At 43.1% G+C, this 18,456-nt stretch overlaps 1 protein-coding gene and 1 long non-coding RNA gene across 2 annotated transcripts in view; one reads left to right on the top strand and one right to left on the bottom strand.

Annotated features, from left to right (window-relative positions):
• The window catches only part of LOC110483098 (uncharacterized), a 35,153-nt gene extending 27,343 nt beyond the window's left edge, over positions 1–7,810 (top strand). Inside the window, exon 3 of the long non-coding RNA XR_002467510.3 lies at positions 7,630–7,810. This is a non-coding gene — a long non-coding RNA (uncharacterized LOC110483098). The remainder of the gene's footprint in view (positions 1–7,629) is intronic.
• A 20-nt stretch (positions 7,811–7,830) lies between these two features.
• Positions 7,831–15,994, bottom strand: DDX47 (DEAD-box helicase 47). Its single transcript, XM_021552744.2, has 12 exons — positions 15,863–15,994; positions 15,171–15,264; positions 13,502–13,690; positions 12,757–12,828; positions 12,155–12,273; positions 11,577–11,648; positions 11,341–11,457; positions 11,040–11,186; positions 10,605–10,742; positions 9,166–9,236; positions 8,524–8,653; positions 7,831–8,431 (listed from the first exon to the last, which is right to left on the bottom strand). The coding sequence occupies exons 1-12, from the start codon at positions 15,947–15,949 to the stop codon at positions 8,312–8,314; spliced, it is 1,356 nt and encodes a 451-aa protein (XP_021408419.1). The 5' UTR covers positions 15,950–15,994; the 3' UTR covers positions 7,831–8,311.
• Positions 15,995–18,456: the final 2,462 nt, after the last annotated feature.

The following is an 18,456-nucleotide window of genomic DNA, read 5'->3' as shown; positions in this document are numbered from 1 at the left end:
TACTTTCTATCATTCTTGTTATAGATAAACACAAGTATCTGGTATAAAGATGCTTGTTTGGTATCTTCTAGAGCAACTGGAAACAGAGATTCCAGCCAGTTCCTTAACAATTGAGGTGGGATATGCCTGCAGGTGTGCAATGGAGGAACCTCTACCTGCACAGAGGTTGTAGTAGCTTCCTCTGGCAAGAGGCTTCAAGGCACAGAAGTGTTTCCTGAACTACCATTAAGATGGGGAGAGCCACGTTGGAACGACTGAGGCAGCTCACATCTTTCCTACGCTCTGGAAAACAGAAGCAGAACAGAACTGAATGCAAACAGCTTGGGCAGACACCTGTTAAACAGACAGGAGGAGAGTTTGCAGGACCATATTGCAATGCAGAATGAACAGCAAAGCACAGAAACAGCCCTGTTGAGGGGGCTTGGCTGCAGGCTACTTGGGGGGGGGCAAGGCTGGGGACAAGCCAGGAGTGCAGAAGGTGCTTAGAAAAGGGGAAGCATACATGAGACTTTCATGGTGAAGGAAGGGATTTAAACATGTAGAAGAGAATAAAAGCTGGTGTGAGAAGATTGGAGGTCCCAAAAAAACACCGAATAGTGGAAGCTTACTAATACAACACATTCTGGGACATGCTGAGCAAGAGGAAATCTTGCCTGAGAAGAATCTCAGCAGAACTCAGCAGGTCGGTGCTAGCTGAAGAAACAAAGCACATCATTATCAGTTAATTATGTGAAGGGAAGCCTTGGTCAATGCTTCCAAAGAAACAAGTCAGTCCATGTGGAAAAGCCTGAAGGCAGGGAGGGTAGCTGCACTCAGGCACTTGTGGGCAGAGAGGCTTCCTTACCCCAGCCAGTGCAGGGAGATTCCCTGTCCCTCAGTCACAGGAGAGGTGGTTCCCCAACTTCATGTACCTGCAAGCATCACTGTCCCAAGATACCAGTCACTGAATGCTTCCAAAGCTTAGTGGAATCCCTTGGTAAGCCTTATCTAATCAAATGATGGGAGCAGACTGGGTAATGATGCAATCTGGCAAGACAATTCAGGAGAGCAGAAAGATGCAAAGTGTGTCTCTGGGATTCTGCCAACTGCAGAGCAGGCAGGGTCACCTGCTCTGGTGTACCAGCACCTTGTGTGTCAGGCAGTTCTGGTTTCTGCCGCGAGGCTCAGCCCATCGCCCACACCAGGCACAGAGAAAAGCCTTCCAGCCGAAGCAGAACCCAGGGCAGCACAGAAGCTCACAAGCTGTTTCCCTCTATACAGAATTCATTTTACGGCTCACAGCTTCTAGTTTTAAGGCTCATGGCTCTACTTTGGCACAGCAAGCAGAAATGTACATATTTGTCTGCCATCATGAGAGCAGAGGAAATGAGTATCCAGATCACAGAAGTCACTTCAAAGCAAGGTCACCCAACCATGGCTGGCTTCAGGTCTCTGTCAAAAGTCTTTTCCCACCAAGAGAGATAACAACTTCATCCAAACTCACTATCCTGCTGGAAAAGAGGGCTTCTCCACCCATCAGTCCTCCTCTTTATCCCTGTATTTTCATGTGTCAATAACTTACAGCACTATCTTTTCCACAGACTTCAGCATATTTTTGGACATTAACCCACAAGCCATTTGAGGCACAAAAGTATCCCCACCTGCACATTTTTGTGCTGTCCATATAACTTGATAATACACAGTCCTGTAGATCTCAGGTGGTCAGAGAAATAAAGGGCTAACAAAGCTGGACACTTCCAGCTGAGGCTGCCCTGGCCTCAGTAGTGGGGCAAAAGTAGTGGAAACTAAAGAACATGACAAAGGAGGAGAGTTCTCAAAGGTTTTAATCTGTTTATTCTGACTGGCAGAGGACAGGCCCCAGTTCAGGGGCTCCACCTTCCTTTTCAAGAAAGAACAGAGCAATCAGCTTTCCAAAGGGCTACTTGTGGAAAAAAGTAAAAAAGGAAGCCTTATGGGCTGTATCTGTAAGATACAAAGACATTCACCAAAGATTTAATTGATACCATGGCCTCCAGCAAGCTCCCTTGCAAAACAGATTCATCAGCAATAGAAAGTTAACAGGGCACTTGCAGTAGTCAAGTCTTCCCCTACATTTGCTGCTTTTACTAAATCTGCAAGCCACAATTTTCTGCTATAGGATTTTCAGAGGACACAGCAGTCACATAATCACAAACAGTCCTTGCAAATAGAAGAGCAAGACTAGTGAGAGTGATTCCCCCCACATCAGCTTAATGCAACCCTGATGGGGAGGGAATTTCCACACTAATGATAAACTCTTCATCAGACTGACCGGTGGCAGCATTTGAAAGAGGAGGGAATAGCCTGGTATACAGAGAATGGATCTTCAAGAAGTCATCCTCTGAACTAGACAGAAACAGTACAATTGGAGTATAGAAGTCATATCTGAGCGGCAGCTTTGGAAGAACCAAAGGGTCACAGAACACTAGCAGGTTTTTTGCAATGAAGAGCTTTCTAACAAACTTATCCAAGATGAGAAGGCCCGGCTACAGCCAGCCAGATAACCTCACATCTGTCTGTGCTTATGTCTCAATTTGATCTTAGAGAGAACATTGTAAACAATCTTTTTCTGACATTTCTTCCACTGATCTTTTATAACCATTCCTCACTATGTTGTCCATTTTGGACAGAACAGCCTTTTTAATTTTTAAAAGTTTGCATTTTTAACTAAAATCTTTTTGAAAATTGAGAAGGCGACTCCAAGATTCCTAGATGATACTGAGGAAATTCTCACCAATGGGTGAAGGAAGACTAAACTAAGATACAAGTATATCCCTTGAGTGTATCCAGTGGAAAATAGCTCAAAGCTCTGCTTCGTGTTGTTGATTGTGTTTGGAGAAGACTAATCCTTAATGACCAAAGACAGCCTTTGGCAGGCACCAGGGTAAAGGCTTAACAAGCCTGTAAGCATGCACATGAGCAGCAGTAATAGGATATCACTCACTTGTGGCAAATCTATCATTCTGAATACATATTGAAGGATAAGAAGCATTACTTCCCTGCTGATGATACACCAAGCACAGAAGCTGTCAAGGATGGATCAGGCTGGGTATTTCCTGTTATAAATTTCCTTCAACTGAGCTACAGTTAAGACAGAAGACCAAGTATATGCAATTACATGGATGACTCTGGGGTACCTTAATTTCTGTTGCTTTAAATAAAACTGAATGATCCTTCACACATTCTTTCCTAGGCTTGCTCCATGGATCCTTACATTGCTGCTGAAGGAAAGGAGGTACTTTTGTGACTCCAGCTCTTATTTGCAAAAGACTTTCTCCTACATTGAAGCCAATAAATTTCATGCTTTAGGCTTATTAATGGGATGGAGCAAATGTTGAAAAACACACAAAGGAGTCCTTTTTTCTGGAAGCCTGCATAACCAAAGCAGTTCACCCTTATCATACAGTCCTCCATCTATATCACACAGATAACCTGCAGAGCAAGTTCTGCTATTTGCTTTCCTTTACACAGAGGCATGTTTGTGAGTGAAAAATTTGAGCAGGATTAAGGGGGGAACTTAAGTCCAGATGGGAATAAATGCCAAAAAACTTGCCTTCCTTGAAAATATCAAAAAGGGAGGAGGAAGTGATGGACAGAAGCAATGGTGTGTGTGAGACACAAGAAAAAACTTTTCCCACTTTTTGCATAGGAAGCCCACATTACATTTCCCTTTCCTCAGGAACCTTTACAAGCACTAAGCCCAAAGGAAGGCAGAAGCCTTTTACATGAGTTCTATCCCAACTTTATTGTAGAGAGAGGCAACAGACCACCACACACATTTCTGCAGTGATGAGTATCTTCCTGAAGAGAAGGCAAAGTTAAAGAGCTCTCTTACCTTTGGGCATGCAAAATTACCCTGTGTTAAACTCTATGAAACACAGCTTCAGGCTTGTAGGTGCTTCCATGAAAAAGTGTTGAACAAGCTCCAAAGGCATCCACCCTTCCCTGAGGACCTACAATATCAACACCTAAAAACTGCACAGTGCCACTGTCTTCTATTGCACAACTAGGCATGACCTTGGCACAGTCCAACACATCCTACCACAAGGCATGATGGATACTCGATTACCATGTTCAGGAAGGCAAACACTGGTGCCCCAGGGGGGCTTTGGAAGCAGAGAGAAAGTATTATTGTCATCACCCTAAGTTTCTGTATTTGAAAGGTCCTCGGGAAGAGATAGAGCACTGGAGGCATGGCTGTATTCATCCTTGGACCAGAGATCAAGTAACCATTTCCATTTCTTAGGTGCCAGAGGAACAAAACTTCCTTAGTTCTCCCTTTTAAATGTTGTTATTCAAAAGGAGCTTTCCTAGTCAGACCATGAGAAAACGCCATCTGAAAACTAAGACAGTATCTTTTAACCTTTTATTTTTAAAGTTCAGGAGTTAACTCCAAATCTTGGGATTCTGTCAGAAACTCATATTCCCATTCTCTGTGTTTACAATTGTTGGGGGCTCCCCCCCTCAAAAAAAAAAAATCTACTAAGAACATAAAGAAGAGGAGCAAGAATTCAGAATGACTACATGAACTACATCTGGCACCAAAGCTGGATTTTTACAGCACTTACTCTGCAACATTTACAATAATTAATTTCTCACTTGAATGTTTACAGAAGCTCCTTACATGTCATTGCAGGCAAACAACAACTTCACATTTTTACATCACCAGAATGGTTGGTGCATGCCTGTGTCTTTCACGGGTCATGCAATGAATTCCATTCTTTCTTAGGTATGTCAAGAGCTTTTAAGTATCTTTATTATTTTCCTTCTTCTGTGCTTGGTTAAACTGTGAATTTTTACTAACTTCGGTCCTGATTTGTAAACTAAGGCCTTCCAGATTGCCAATAACTTCTGTGAGCTCCTCCTAAACCGAGACTTCTCAGCACAAGTTAGTGGTGCTGCTAGAAAGTCATGGCATTCAGCTCTCCCTCTTTAGTTATCTCTACCTTTCTGGGGGCAGGGGGACAGGTGGGCTGTCAGGCCCTTGAATGAGTTAATGCATGCCTCATTACTTTTAGAAGATTTAGGCTCAAGCTGCTGCCACAGAAAAAGGCCCTGGATTACCCACTTTGGTTCCTAGCTGTGCTTTCTGGCCCATGCCTTCCCTTGCAGCACCTGGGCAGGAGGTGCCTGGCACTGGGGAAAGGATATGGCCAAATCCTTTTCAGATTGGTCAGTTCAATGAGGTTCTGTACTGGACCACTTGGGTGATTGCAGGGACTGCTACTATTTTGCAGCTATTGTCACTTATATTGAAGTTAGTTAGCCACACTAAAATCCATGTTTAATTTTACTTCTCCCCTCACAAGAGTTGACCCACTTCTGTTAGCTCTAGAACATTTAATGAAAGACACTCTATCCCTACTTGTTATTGCCCCAAGTACTCAACTACACAGTACTAAAAATCAAAACCATAAAACATAATTTAAAACATGTATTACAAATAGAAATAGTCACTTTCTCATTATGGACTTTGGAAGTGCAGAACTGTTTCAACCTGCAAACATCCCCATTGAATGTTTTTTGAGAACACAGCTTTCATTGAAACTTTACCTGAGTTTCAACCATAAAAATATGACAAATTGTGTTAGCACAATCCTACCTTACATCATGCTAAGGTTAATCCTCCACTCAGCTCCCTGCTGTGTGAAACTCCAGAGGGTGCAGGGGTGTGCTTCAGAACTGCCCCTCAAAAGCCCTCCTGACTGAACAAACACACTGGCAGCAGTTGTTGTATGAAAGTATGCAGCCACGTGCATACCAACACGGGTCTTTTCTGAACATTTATTCAGAGAGAGACAGGTCTCACTTCATTCTTTTCCTCATGTTTCATTAGATCAGCTAGAGATTTTGCTTTAGACTGGCTGCAAATTCTGTTTTGCCCAAATACATCTCTGGACACTCCCTATTCCACTTCAGTTATAAAAACACCCTCAGACCCAGCCCCCCTGGAGTAGCCACAATAAAGAAACCATTTCCTGCCCCTCCAACCTGTTGAGATATTTTTAGTTGAAACTGAATGCACATACCTGTGGCAGGTGAGGCACCAGTAAGAATGGGTGTGGTGAGACCTTTGCTTTTCTAATGTCAAGTGCTTCTACAGCTTGTCATTCCAAATCCAGGGAGGTGGCCAGCTGTCTAGTCACTCCTCTCAATCAGGCTCTGTACTCTTTCACAAGGACCAGCTCTCTTTCTCTCCACCAATATTCTTGCTACTACAAGAGGGATAATCTTTGACTCCATCAAAGGACAAGACATCCCCTCTGCTCTTGCAGGCCTCCAAATAGGAAGAACACAGTGAGATGCTACAGACTCAAACAACCTGAAAGGAATTCTGAAAGGAATGACTCTGCCCTACCTCCACCAGCAGCCTACCTCCTCCTGCAAAGTGCCCTTCACTTCACTTTACAAGATTGGTTCAGGACTGACTCTGCATCCCATCCATTACAGAGCTGGGAATAACACTCGATACCTTTTCCAAGGAGCCAGGACTCCCAGAGAGATTTAAGCTTCCTTTGCTTATACTGGAACCAACCCTATCCTGCCTGCAAAGAATAAGAGATTTTGTTCAAGCACCCAGCAGGACAGCTGGGAGTGCGCCCTTGCTCCATGGGGAACAAGCACTTTCATCTCCACCCATATTGTCACTCATTTTGTTCTCTCTCTGGTGCATTGTAGGCTGTTTCCTCTTATCTGTGTAGTTTGCTACCAAAGGGCCTGTAAAATGAACATGTTCTCACTTATGGGCTTTTACCCCTGCCCCTCTGTGCTAGGACCTGGAGAAGATAAACACTTTCTCCTTTACACAAAGGCTCTTAGCAGTGAACATACCCAAGATTTGTACACTTACAATCTGCCACTGACTCAAGACCATTTTAGAGCTATCAGGCTTGAAGATATTAGGGTGATTTAAGTAAACTGCTACAACATAAATAGAGTGAGAACGCTGGCACTCTTTTTGCTCCAAACAGTATCTCAGCTCCCCATGAAAAAAGACCTGTTTTCTGGCATTTCTTTGCAAAATGTGCTGCCTGTAACAAAAGTGTAAAAGCATTCTGACTAGCATACATGTGGATTCTAGATTTATGCTGACAGTGTGAAATAACCACTGTGCTCATCTTGACTACTGCAATAGTTTCTGCTTTCCATTTAGATCTAAAAAGGACTATTTTGAATATTGTTTTTCACATAGCACAAAATCCAGTTTATGAATGCTTCTACTGGACATTAATTTTTCATGTTTTCAGTAAATTTACATATGCAGGAGCTTCTCACTCTTCTCTGCCTACCAGCAAGGAACATCCTGTGTGAAAAATTTTATTGTCAATGAGAACGAGCAGTAACCTTCTGGTTTTATATGAAGTACATTTATCTCATCCTTGCTAAAGTCTACTTATCTGGCATGGAACTCTGCCTAAGAGTAACAAAATTCCCTGCCTAGGGAAACAAAGAGCATTCCAGGATACCTGTTTTTCTGCATCTCCCAGCTTGCGAGTTGCTATCCCACGTAAACACCCCCATCTTGTGTTGACTTTTAAGTACTACGAGAATCGACCACAAAAACCCCACCCAAAACCCAGACCTATCCTTGATGGTGTCAATCATTAGCAGGTATCGGATCGAACTCCAGGCAGTGAATGTTTCATCCTGCTGAAGCTTGTTCTCTCTGTGCTGGACTGCTCTTCAGCTGACAAATCTACACTACTGATGTCACATCTGAATTGCCAGGATTGACCCAAGAAGAAAAACTTCTGGCAAAGCTGATAGACAAAGTGAACAGAAGAGGTCAGTGACAAGACAAGGAAAAACAGGTAGTGTTAAAATTAAGCAAAATATATTTTGAGTTCTCAATGTAACACATCACCAAGGCAAGGCCATCACAGCTGTGCTGTGAAAATTCAGTCACTTCTTTTTAACTATTTTCTCTTTCTTCTGACAGATCTGACTCCAGATACACTCAGTGAGATTGGACAGTAGGACGGGCTGCAGCAGCGCAAAAGATGCACTCACACTGCACTTCATAGTGAATGAGCAGGGCCAGACCACAGCTGCTTCTAGGCCAGACGTGATGGTCTGATGGTGTCTCTGAAAGGAAAACTGGTACCATGGTACCAACATTGGCCAAGCTCAGTCTGTAGCTGGTGAAGAAGAAAAGTGGGTTTTTTCCTCAGGGATTGCCAAATTTCATATGTAGTTCTGAAAAAAAATCCACTGGCGATGGCTTGGTAGACTGTTTTTGATAGCTCAGATAGCCATCAAGAGGGAAAATAAAAAGGTCTGTTCAAATACCAAACTAGAAGGCTTTCCTTTTCTTCTTTTTCCCTCCTGCCACCTTATTCCTGACACCAATAGCCTCTTCTGTGTCATCATCATCGTTCCGAGATCGCTTCTTCTCTCCCTGCTCCCGCAGCTCCTGCAATGCAAGCAACAGTTTGACCCAGAGTCTGGCACCTGAAGAAATTTAGACTACAACAGCAAGGACAGGGTCAAAAAGCCAGCACCCACCATTCGAGCAAGCCTCTGGGCCTCAGCTACACGCTCTGTCAGCATCATAACTTCTTCCTCTTGCATGGGGAATGCTGGCAGCTTCTTGCCAATCAGGTGTTCAATGCGCTGGAACAGCTCTACATCATACCTGAGGAAAGATAAGACACCAGCTTGAATCAGCCCTCCTGAGAAGGGCTCAGCTGTCACCACTCACAGACTTCAGTCCTTACCTCCAGCCCACAGATACTGTTAGTTTGGGCTGATGGTCTCACAAGCCATTTGGCATGGCTTCTCCGATTTATTCAGCTCATCTCAGTTCAGAAGTATTTGGTAGAGATTTTCTTTTTAGGCAGATACTTCAGTGTTTATAAAACACCCTCAAAGTTACTTAAACCTGCATTATATATTTTAAAAATATATAAATATATTGTATAGTCTGGTTATAAACTGCTCTGCTCAATGAATGCCTGCTTCTAGAATTTTTCTAGACTTTCCTCCCTCCCCACCCTGGACTTTGAATTCTCTCCCCTTTAACTAAATAAAACCAACTGGCACTTCAAAATGAAAAGCAGTATTTTATTCTCACCCAGGATAAGGTCAGATATTTTCTGCTCTGAAACACAGCTGGAAAGAGTAAGTCTGTTATGTTTTATCACTTACTGTGTGACAAAGGTGATAGATTTGCCAGATCTCCCAGCTCGAGCTGTTCTCCCAACACGATGAATGTAATCCTGGAAAGAATTTTCGTGATAAGCAATAATATATTTTCTCCAAACATGGAACGGATCTTATGGCAAATCAGCCTATATATTTGCTATTCAGGAAAGAACAAGAGAAGGTCAAGAACATACTGCCAGCATTAAATGCTCAGGAGGGTGTGCAGCACCAGATTTTGAGAAGAGGCCTAAGTGGAGGCACAGCTTCAGTTTTAACATTTGAATTCTCTCTTTCTAAATAGGAAGACCAAATCCAATTATTCCAGACTGCAGGATAAAAGTTGCAATACATGACCCTTGCCAAGAATTCACTCTCACTTCCTTGGAAAGCTAATATTCACAGTGACCCCATGCCTGCATTTTGAGTCTTGGGCTCTAGTGCTCTGCATAGTGCATCTTCCAGAGAAACTCTCTGACAAGCAGACTTAAACCTGGCAAGCAGGATGAAAGAGAGGATGATTGAGAATAATTTATTTAGAAGAGTCTGATCTATCAAACATCTTTGGTCAATATGGTTCTAGGCTGTTCTCCAGGTTTCATACTACATTATGGAATTAAAATACTCCCTTCTTCATAGAGGATTTGCAGAGAGAGGATTGTAAGAAAGGATATGTTCTATGGGTTAGATGAGAGAGAAAAGCACAAAGACCACAATAACACCATTCAAGCTGCTGCCCCCACCATTTTTTTTTCTTACTTTCGTGCCATTACAAAAGGAATGTCTTCAAAAGACCTACCACACTTTCTGCTGTTTGCAAGGCACAGTATTTTAATCACTGTAAGCAACAATAGCAATTCCTGAAGTGCAGGTTAATGGTATGCTTTCTGGAACTAAGCTGGCAACACTGTCATATAACTGAGATAATCCCATACTTTCCATACATAGAGTTGGTAACTTACTTCCTTTTCCTTTTGCGGTACTTTTGTGATATGAAGACGAGACATATTAAGGACACCTTTTTTAACTAAATGCTTGCTGAATGTCATAATCAGAGAATCTTTTCTTTTTTAAACACAGTTTAAAATATGAAGGCAGACCTGCATCATGGACACGGAAATGACTACATGAAACTAGTAATACATTAAAATTATTTTCAAAGCTCTTTAATATAAAAAGGCAAAACATACAGCCTGAGCAGAAATGCAAACACACTGAGCGTTCCTTACTTCCCCTCTTCACTTACAGGATCACTTCTACAACCCAGGCCGTGAGACCATACAAACAGAGATACCAACTCAATAGCAGAGGCTGAACTACACCTTTCAGTGTACAGAATCATGAATCATGCTTCCAGCCAGCAGAACAGAGGAAAGATTCTCCGTTCCTTTGTCTATCTGCTCCCAGTGACCAGAAGCTCTCAGCTGGGACACAGACAGGCTTACCTTAGAGTGTGTAGGAATATCGAAGTTTATCACCACATCCACATGTGGGATGTCCAGACCTCTGCTCGCAACATCAGTAGCCAGCAGAATAGAACGTGCCTTTGCCTTGAACTTGTTTAGAGAGCCCAAACGTTTATTCTGGAAAAAGGATGAAAAGGGAATGAGAGAATAACATTCATTCTAGTTAGCTCTTGTTAAAATACTGGCACAAAAGAACTGGTGAGAAACTACTCAAAAAATTTCACTTCTCTAATTTATTTTTTCAAGTATTACAGAATCAGTGGCAGCATTCATGTTAGGCAAATTTGTATGATCAGTCCAGTCCACTAACTGTGAATACTCCTCCTGCAAGGCAGGTGCAACTCTGTGTGGTGCAGCCCATTTCCCAAGCCCCAGGCCCCTTGCCTACTCTGTTCTGTGGGTTCATGCCCATACCTGACTCATCTGCCCGTGCAGGGGAATGGCAGTGAACCCCAGGTTGCGGAGCAGTAAAGCAGTCCTCTGAGTATTGTTACATGTACTACAGAATATCATGAAAGAGTTACCAGCCAGTTCATTCAAGATATAAACCAGGTAGCTGTCCTGTAAAGAAACAAGAGAGAGAATTAAAAAAAAAAAAAAGCCAGAGATAATCACATGTGCAACATTAAGTCTAGGACTTAGAAAATGACAAAATATTGGACAGATGTGGGAACAAGAAAAGACAATAAGAGAGAAGAGACAGAAGTGCCATTACCTTGAATTTGGAGGGGATGAAAATGTAGTACTGCTGTAGTTTTTCAACTGTCTGATACTTGGAAGAAACAGCACATTTAACAGGATTCTTCAGAGCAGCACGCTGGAGTTTTTGAACCTGGTAAGATCAATGAAATTTATCTGGACAGAGATCTTGTCAGAAAGTTGTATTAATACAGTCTAGTCAAGAGGCTAGCCTGATGGAAGGAGAGCTAAAACAGATTAGTCTGCTCCCACCTTCTTGGTCATGGTGGCAGAAAAGAGGAATGTCTTCCTGTCTCGAGGAATCACTTTTAATATCTTATCCACCTGTAAAAAAATAAGGAAATGGAAATACTAAATACTACAATCAAGTAGGACACAAGCCTCCACAAATATAAAGATCATCCACATGAGGAATAATGCATGTGTAAGCATACAGTAGGAACAAATTTTTTATCTTCTAAAGGGAAGGTGTAGGCTGATATCTTGTTGACAATTAGGCAGTGTGAACTTCAAAAGTCCAACAGTGCAAATATCAGGCAACATTTCTGCAGGAATGTGTGATTGTTTTCTACACTAACTACATTCTACATCAGGCACTTCAGAGACACCAGTGGATTTCAGAGACAAAGTGCCTCCTACTTTCTTGGCAGTGCTCTGCAGACCTCTGCCATGTTCTAATCCCACCACAGACTTTTGTGTAATTATTAGATCTTAGTTACAATTTGCTACTAATTTCTGCAGAACAGCTCAGTGTTTACTATGTGCCTGTATGAAACGATTTTAAAGGGACTCATCTGGCCTTCCAAACTCGTCTTTCAGCAGATCCCTACCTCTGTCTCAAAATCCATGTTAAGAATCCGGTCAGCCTCATCCATCACTAGGAACTTCAGAGCTCGTAAGTTGAAGCCCTTTGTGTTCTCCAGATGATCAACTAGACGGCCAGGGGTTGCTACCAACAGCATAAGGAGAGCAAATTTAGAACAAAAGGAAAAGATCCAAACAGGCAAGACAGCTGTCCATTACAGAAATGGGATTCTTTGCCCAAGAAAAGTAAAGATTACTTTGTGGGAATAACTCTTTTACAGGGTATCTTCAGAGAGTGTTTTGAAATAAGGCTAATGGAGTCAGACTCTTTGAAGAATGTTCTAAAAATAAGTGACACTAAAAAGACTGTAGACAAGCTGTACTGAGAAGGATGAGACCAGCATTTTAAATACTTGAGGAGAATGAAAAAAGCCAAAAACACTCTAGGTCTAGCAAGAATGCTTTGGAATGAGCTTATAACAACAGTTACTGGTGGATACTTTAGAAACATTAACAAGCCAGTACTCAGAGCTTGGGACAAAAAACAAATGAAAGATGTACTCTCCTTTCCTTGGTTAGCTGCAGTTTCATAATATTCAAACTCCACATCCTCAGCACATCAACTTACCAATTATAACATGTGGTTTCTTGGCTAAGGCCAGAGACTGAGACATCGTGTCAATTCCACCCACAATAACCGCTGCAGGACAAAGAGAGAGGAGTGAATCCCTCAGTGTAGCACCAGCCCTCCCCTGGCACTGCAGTGTCTACTCCAACTGCCCACCACCTACAGCAATTCTGTACAAATGAAAAGCTACTTATTTTTATGAGAATTTACTTTATTTTAGCCTATCTGAACTTCCTAGGCTTCTTAAGCCATGCAATTAATTCCTTACTGGCCACAAGTATTTTATTTTCACAGCTGCAGAGCTACAGGCAGAACCTATTCCTCGCAGTTTAACTTGGCTGTAAAAAATTTAGGAATTCTAAAAATACCCACAAAGCTTTTTTTGAGAGATTACCTAAAGAATCAATACCGACAGTCTGAAAGGAAGATTAAACTACATCACACCATAGGAGGGAGCTCTACATAATTTCACTGGACACAAACCCACTACTGAGAACATCCTCTTCTACTTCCACCTTTAACTATTTAGACATAGAATGCAGAAGAGCTGCAGACCACTCCATAAGGAAAGATCATATGGTCCTTTTTTCTCAAACCTGATATCAGATCTCTGTCTTCCAGCAGCATAAGCTTTCTTTACATTTTGTTCAACCCCTCATTCAAATCCTCTATTTTCATCTTTGCAATCTCAAGCTGACAAACTTGTCTTCAGAAAAGCTGGTCCAATACCATGAGAGCTACTTACTGGTTTGAACACCGATGGAGGACCCAAGAGCTTCAAACTGCTCTGAGATTTGAAAGGCCAGCTCCCTTGTTGGTGTGAGGACAAGAGCAAATAATCGCTGAGGTGTTTCCAGCAGTGCTTGAAGAATTGGCAAAGCAAAGGCTCCTGTTTTTCCAGAGCCAGTTTCTGCCAGTCCAATGACGTCTCTGCCTGTGAGAAGGAGCAAGGGGACAAAAAACTATTATACATTCAGAACAAATAAAGAAGACTTTAAAGCACTGTGCAACTAAACACAAGAATTCCCTAAAGACAGAAAAAAAGGCAGATACACAGAAGGCAAAAACAAACAAAAACCAAAAAACCCCCACAAAGGGCCAAACCAAAGAATTTCAGAATCTCTCTGAAGCATTTTTAGACTGTGATTTTATTTTTACAACTATTACAGTCTCAATAGTCAATTTTCTAGTTAAACTTCTGTTAATATACAGGGTTTTATACAATACTTAGGTTCAAAATAAGTTGTACTTTATAAAGTCTCAAATCTGACATCAGTTTACAGCTTAATGACTCTATCTCACTATTCTAGTCCAAATGTTGTCTGTTTACTGGCTTATAAGGAAACAGACTGTGGTGTTTGCAACTTCAGTTACACAAACTATAGACAACAGCACTACCAAGCTCACATTTCACATGGCACAATTGTGCTATTGATTAACAGGGTAATATAAACCAGTTCCTTCAGTAGGAAAGGTAGGACAGAAAGTTTTTTGTCCCAAAACAATGCAGGCAACAGGGTGAAATTCATCAATAGAATCCATTATGACCTCCTAAGCTCATGCAGCCGAGAAGAACATGGTGTCAACATACCTTACACTGGAAACAATTTCTCAGGCATGCAGTCTTACCTCTGTGGTTTTTTCCCCCCCAGGAGAATCTTATATGTGTAGTAGAAGAGTCTGACAAAAGTTAAATGCTAGGACAGAGCAGAAACTGAAAGTTTGTTCCCATTCTGACACTATGTTGTTCCTTTCCTCCTTGAGGCTGTTTTGGTGGGGGCTGTTTGTTTATAAAAATTCTAGAGGCAGAAATGTCTGCTGAATTCAGTAATTATTTTTTTTTCTGTAATTCCAGAATGCTTACAGAAAGTCACTGTGGTTTGGTTTATTACTCACTTGAGAAATGTACTTTCAAAGAGTTGCCTGCTCACGCAAAGCAAATTATACACACTAAGGAGTCAGTCAAGGCATCTTCACTTTCAGTCACACACACACAAACACACTCTGTAGATCTCTATCGGAAGCAGCACAGTCCAAAATCTATTGGAAGCTTCCTGTGTATCCCTGAGTATTTCAGGAACAAAATGATCAATGTGGAGTAGCAGTCAAATGATTAATAAGAATTCTATTTAACATGGAGTGTCAGAACTACACAACAGGAGTGAGCACTCAAGGAACAATGCTTGTACTCAATTGAAAGTTGTGACTGCAGACAGTGCTATAGGATAAGCTACTATTCCAAGCTCCACCTGGGAAGGGCAGAGAATGAATATGGAAACTACTTCTAGACAGAGATAATCAACAATGAAAAAGTTGGGACACACTCATCCTGATCCTTCTCACTCTGGAAAATTCATTCACATAGAGCTCCTGGAGCAGGCCCCAGTTCAGGATCAAAGAAGTACAGTGCTCACCTTGGAGAGCCACTGGAATAGCTTCAATTTGGATCTTCGTTGGCACCTTCCATCCTAACTGGTCACAAGCTTCACACAGGACATCTGTCACTCCCTGGACATTAGTGACGAGAGAAAAGGGAAACACACATCACCAAAAACACGTAAATTAAATCAGAGTTAGATTAAATACATGATGCAACAGAGCCAACTTGTCTCTAGCATAGACAAACCCAACGAAGACCCCAGTGCATCTCTGAAAGGGCAGGCTGCTCACAGCGATGCCCACTTGTATCAGTAATTTCATCGGATTTGTTCAAAATCTATTAGAGATGACTGTCACAGGAAGAATATGGTCGGTTGTACCCTTATTTACACAAGCAACTTCCCTCCTCACACACATCTATCTCCTCACCTCAGGGGTGACCATATGAACATAGAAAACAAAAAACACCATGTCAAGTTAAGACAACTTGAAGACAGCGGCGGCGGGTGCGGAGCGGCGAAGGGAGCAGCAATGCCAACCCCGGCGGGGCAGCGGCCGAGTGCCCGCAGCTCCCGCCCGGCCCGGCACGGCCGCCGAGCGCCGCACGTGTCTGCCCCGCGGGCAAGCCGGCAGCTCCCGGCCTCATCCGCGCGCGGCGAGCGGGACGCTGCTTCTCGGGACAGGGCAGCGAGCACCGGGGGCAGAAGCGGCTCCGGCCCAGCCTCACCAAGTCCTTGAAGCTCCGCGGCTGCTCCTCCGCCGCCGGCTCCTGCTCCGGCTCCGCCGCCGACCCTTCCTCCTCTCCCGCCGCCATCTTGGCCGTCCCCCTCCCGGCGCGGCGCAGAGCACGCTGGGAGCTGTAGTTCTCCCTGGGCGCGACGGGATTTGTAGTTCCGGAGGGAGCCGAGCGGGGCGGTGGGCTCTCCCTCAGCCCCGAGAGGTGTCCGGGGAAGGGAGCTGCGGGTCTCCAGCCGCCTGTCCCGGGACAAGGGCACCCTGGACTGGCTGTGGGAGAGCCTGCCCGTCTGCCCGCCCGGCGGTACCCCGAGCGGCCGCGCCTCAGGCCTGCTCTCGGCGCTGCGCCGCGTAGGCAGTGCTTGATGCTGCTCCCAGTTCGTACCTTCTATAGCTGTGAAAGAACAGGCAAAACGAGCTGGCCAGGCACAAAAAGGCAAAATGTGTATCAACTTACATCCACAATGTGTATAAAGAACAAATTAAGTGCTTCGGATATGTTGGTATGACACATATTGAAGCAGTAGTGATGGGAAGAGAGAAAAGAGCTGTCATTGTTGCACATAGTTTCCTGTTTATAATTGCTAGTATGAATTTTTGAAGTATGAATTATTAAATTTTTTACCATCTCTCTCTGGGAAGTCTGTCTGGGCGTGCTCTCAGTGGAAATGCTGATACACTTCAGCATCTGTCCCTGGATTCCAAGCGTGGCATTTCCTCTTCGCCCAGAACAATGAGGAAAGTGAGAGAAATACAAATGAACTCTCTGCGTGACAGGGAAAGAAGAGGAAACCTGAAACAATTCATGGGCAGGAGGAAAAATGAAACCACTGCATCCCACTGTGCTCAGGAGCAATGATAAAAAAAAAAAAAAAAAAAAAAAAACAACCAAAAACCCAAAATAAAAAAAACCCTACCCTGTGTAGATGATCGTTGTTACCATGTTTCAAAAATTATAGCAGTCTGAGCCATCAGCTTGCTGTTTATCATGATTGCTAAAGGTTAAGCCTGTCCAGCACGTAGACATGAACCCCTGTATGGGTCACTAGGATGCCTCAGGAAATGGAGTCAGGGATGTGACAGGAAGTCACTGCTTGTGATTCTTTACTGAACTCCTTGCCCACATAATATGGTGCTGTTTTAGTGGGGAGCAGGGTGGAGCAACTCTATTCTGGTGAAATCCCAGTTTGTGTAATTCCCTATTGTCAATAGATGTATTTGAATTAAAGTTTTCTCCTGTCCTAAACTGCTGTAGGGAGCATTCATGCATGATAAAATAAATATACATCTTCTAGGTAGTAATTACTTTTTTGTGCTTTTCAGCACAGGACACTGCAGATTATACTCGATTTAGAAATTGTCACTCCAAGGCTTTTAAACCTGGCTTTAAACAAATATGCTCCTAGCACTACTGCATGTTACAGTCTTTAGCAGGGGCAGGGTGACAGCATCCCCAGCAGATGAATTTTAGTGCAGATATAACAGCTATTTCATAAAGGGTACATAATAAGATGAGATGGACAATGTGTACAATCACACCACCTCCAGGAGTGCAGAGACACTGACACAAAAGTGCTTCATATTCATTTATTCAAATCAGCAGTGTACTTGTTCATTTCTGTTCAAACAGACATGGATATCAAAAGCATTTGAGTCCCACTCTGGAGAACCAGAGCTTTTATTGTTCCTACAACATATTAAAACAAATATTGATATCATGAAAAGAAGAGACAAAAAGGACAAGGATTCAAGCTTTGTGACATGGAGTACTGCCCTCCCTAAGAATTTGGTCAGTGTTGCAGAATTACAGAGTAGGTTTTTCTGATCATTTGGATTTGTGCCTGCACAGGGAAGTTTCCCTTATCCACTGGGGCATGCTTGTGGAGGGAATTACCTCTGCATTAACTCTTCTAGTTGCCTCAAGCTAGTTTCAGGGTTTCTTCCTTGTACCTCTTTCAGGTACTGACATGATCCCCATCATCACCATACTTGGGCACTTCTGAGTGGGATGATCCCAGACACATTCTTGTGAGGTAGGGAAATGCTACTATCCCCATTTTTAGATAGGGAACTGAGGTACTGATGGCTCAAAATTACAAAGGGCATATTTAGCAGAACAATCACTTGAAATAGGGTCCCAGTCCTTGCTCCTGCTTTGTAGGAGTTCTGCCACTGAATCATCCTACTCCTCTCTACCCCTCCTGAATATTGGTACCCGCATGTATTTCACTAACATGAAGCCTTCTGGGGGAAGCCTTTCTAGGAGTATGTGTAGCTTTCCATGAGTGCTGCCTCACCCCTCACAGATGATCCACTGTGGGTCTCACAGGCTGCTTGACTGCATGGAGAGTGGCACCTCCACCTCTCCAGTGTGCTCCCATCACGGGGCTCCAGCTCAGACCAGTAACCAACCTACCCTTCCCAGGAGATGTAACTGCTTCCTTCCACCAATGCCCTGAGGCAGACTCAGGGTCACTCTTCTTCTCTCTGTTTTGGCTCCTAAATTCTATTGTCACTGTTTGACTGTGTTTCACCTATTTTATTACTATCAGCATTCAGGTCATGCTTTCCTTTACCTACAGGGAT

The sequence above is a fragment of the Lonchura striata genome, chromosome 5 (genome assembly GCF_046129695.1).
Source record: "Lonchura striata isolate bLonStr1 chromosome 5, bLonStr1.mat, whole genome shotgun sequence".
NCBI classification, from domain to species: Eukaryota; Metazoa; Chordata; class Aves; order Passeriformes; family Estrildidae; genus Lonchura; species Lonchura striata.
The sequence above is the reverse complement of the archived record's forward strand: the minus strand, read 5'-3'. Positions and strand labels throughout refer to the sequence as shown.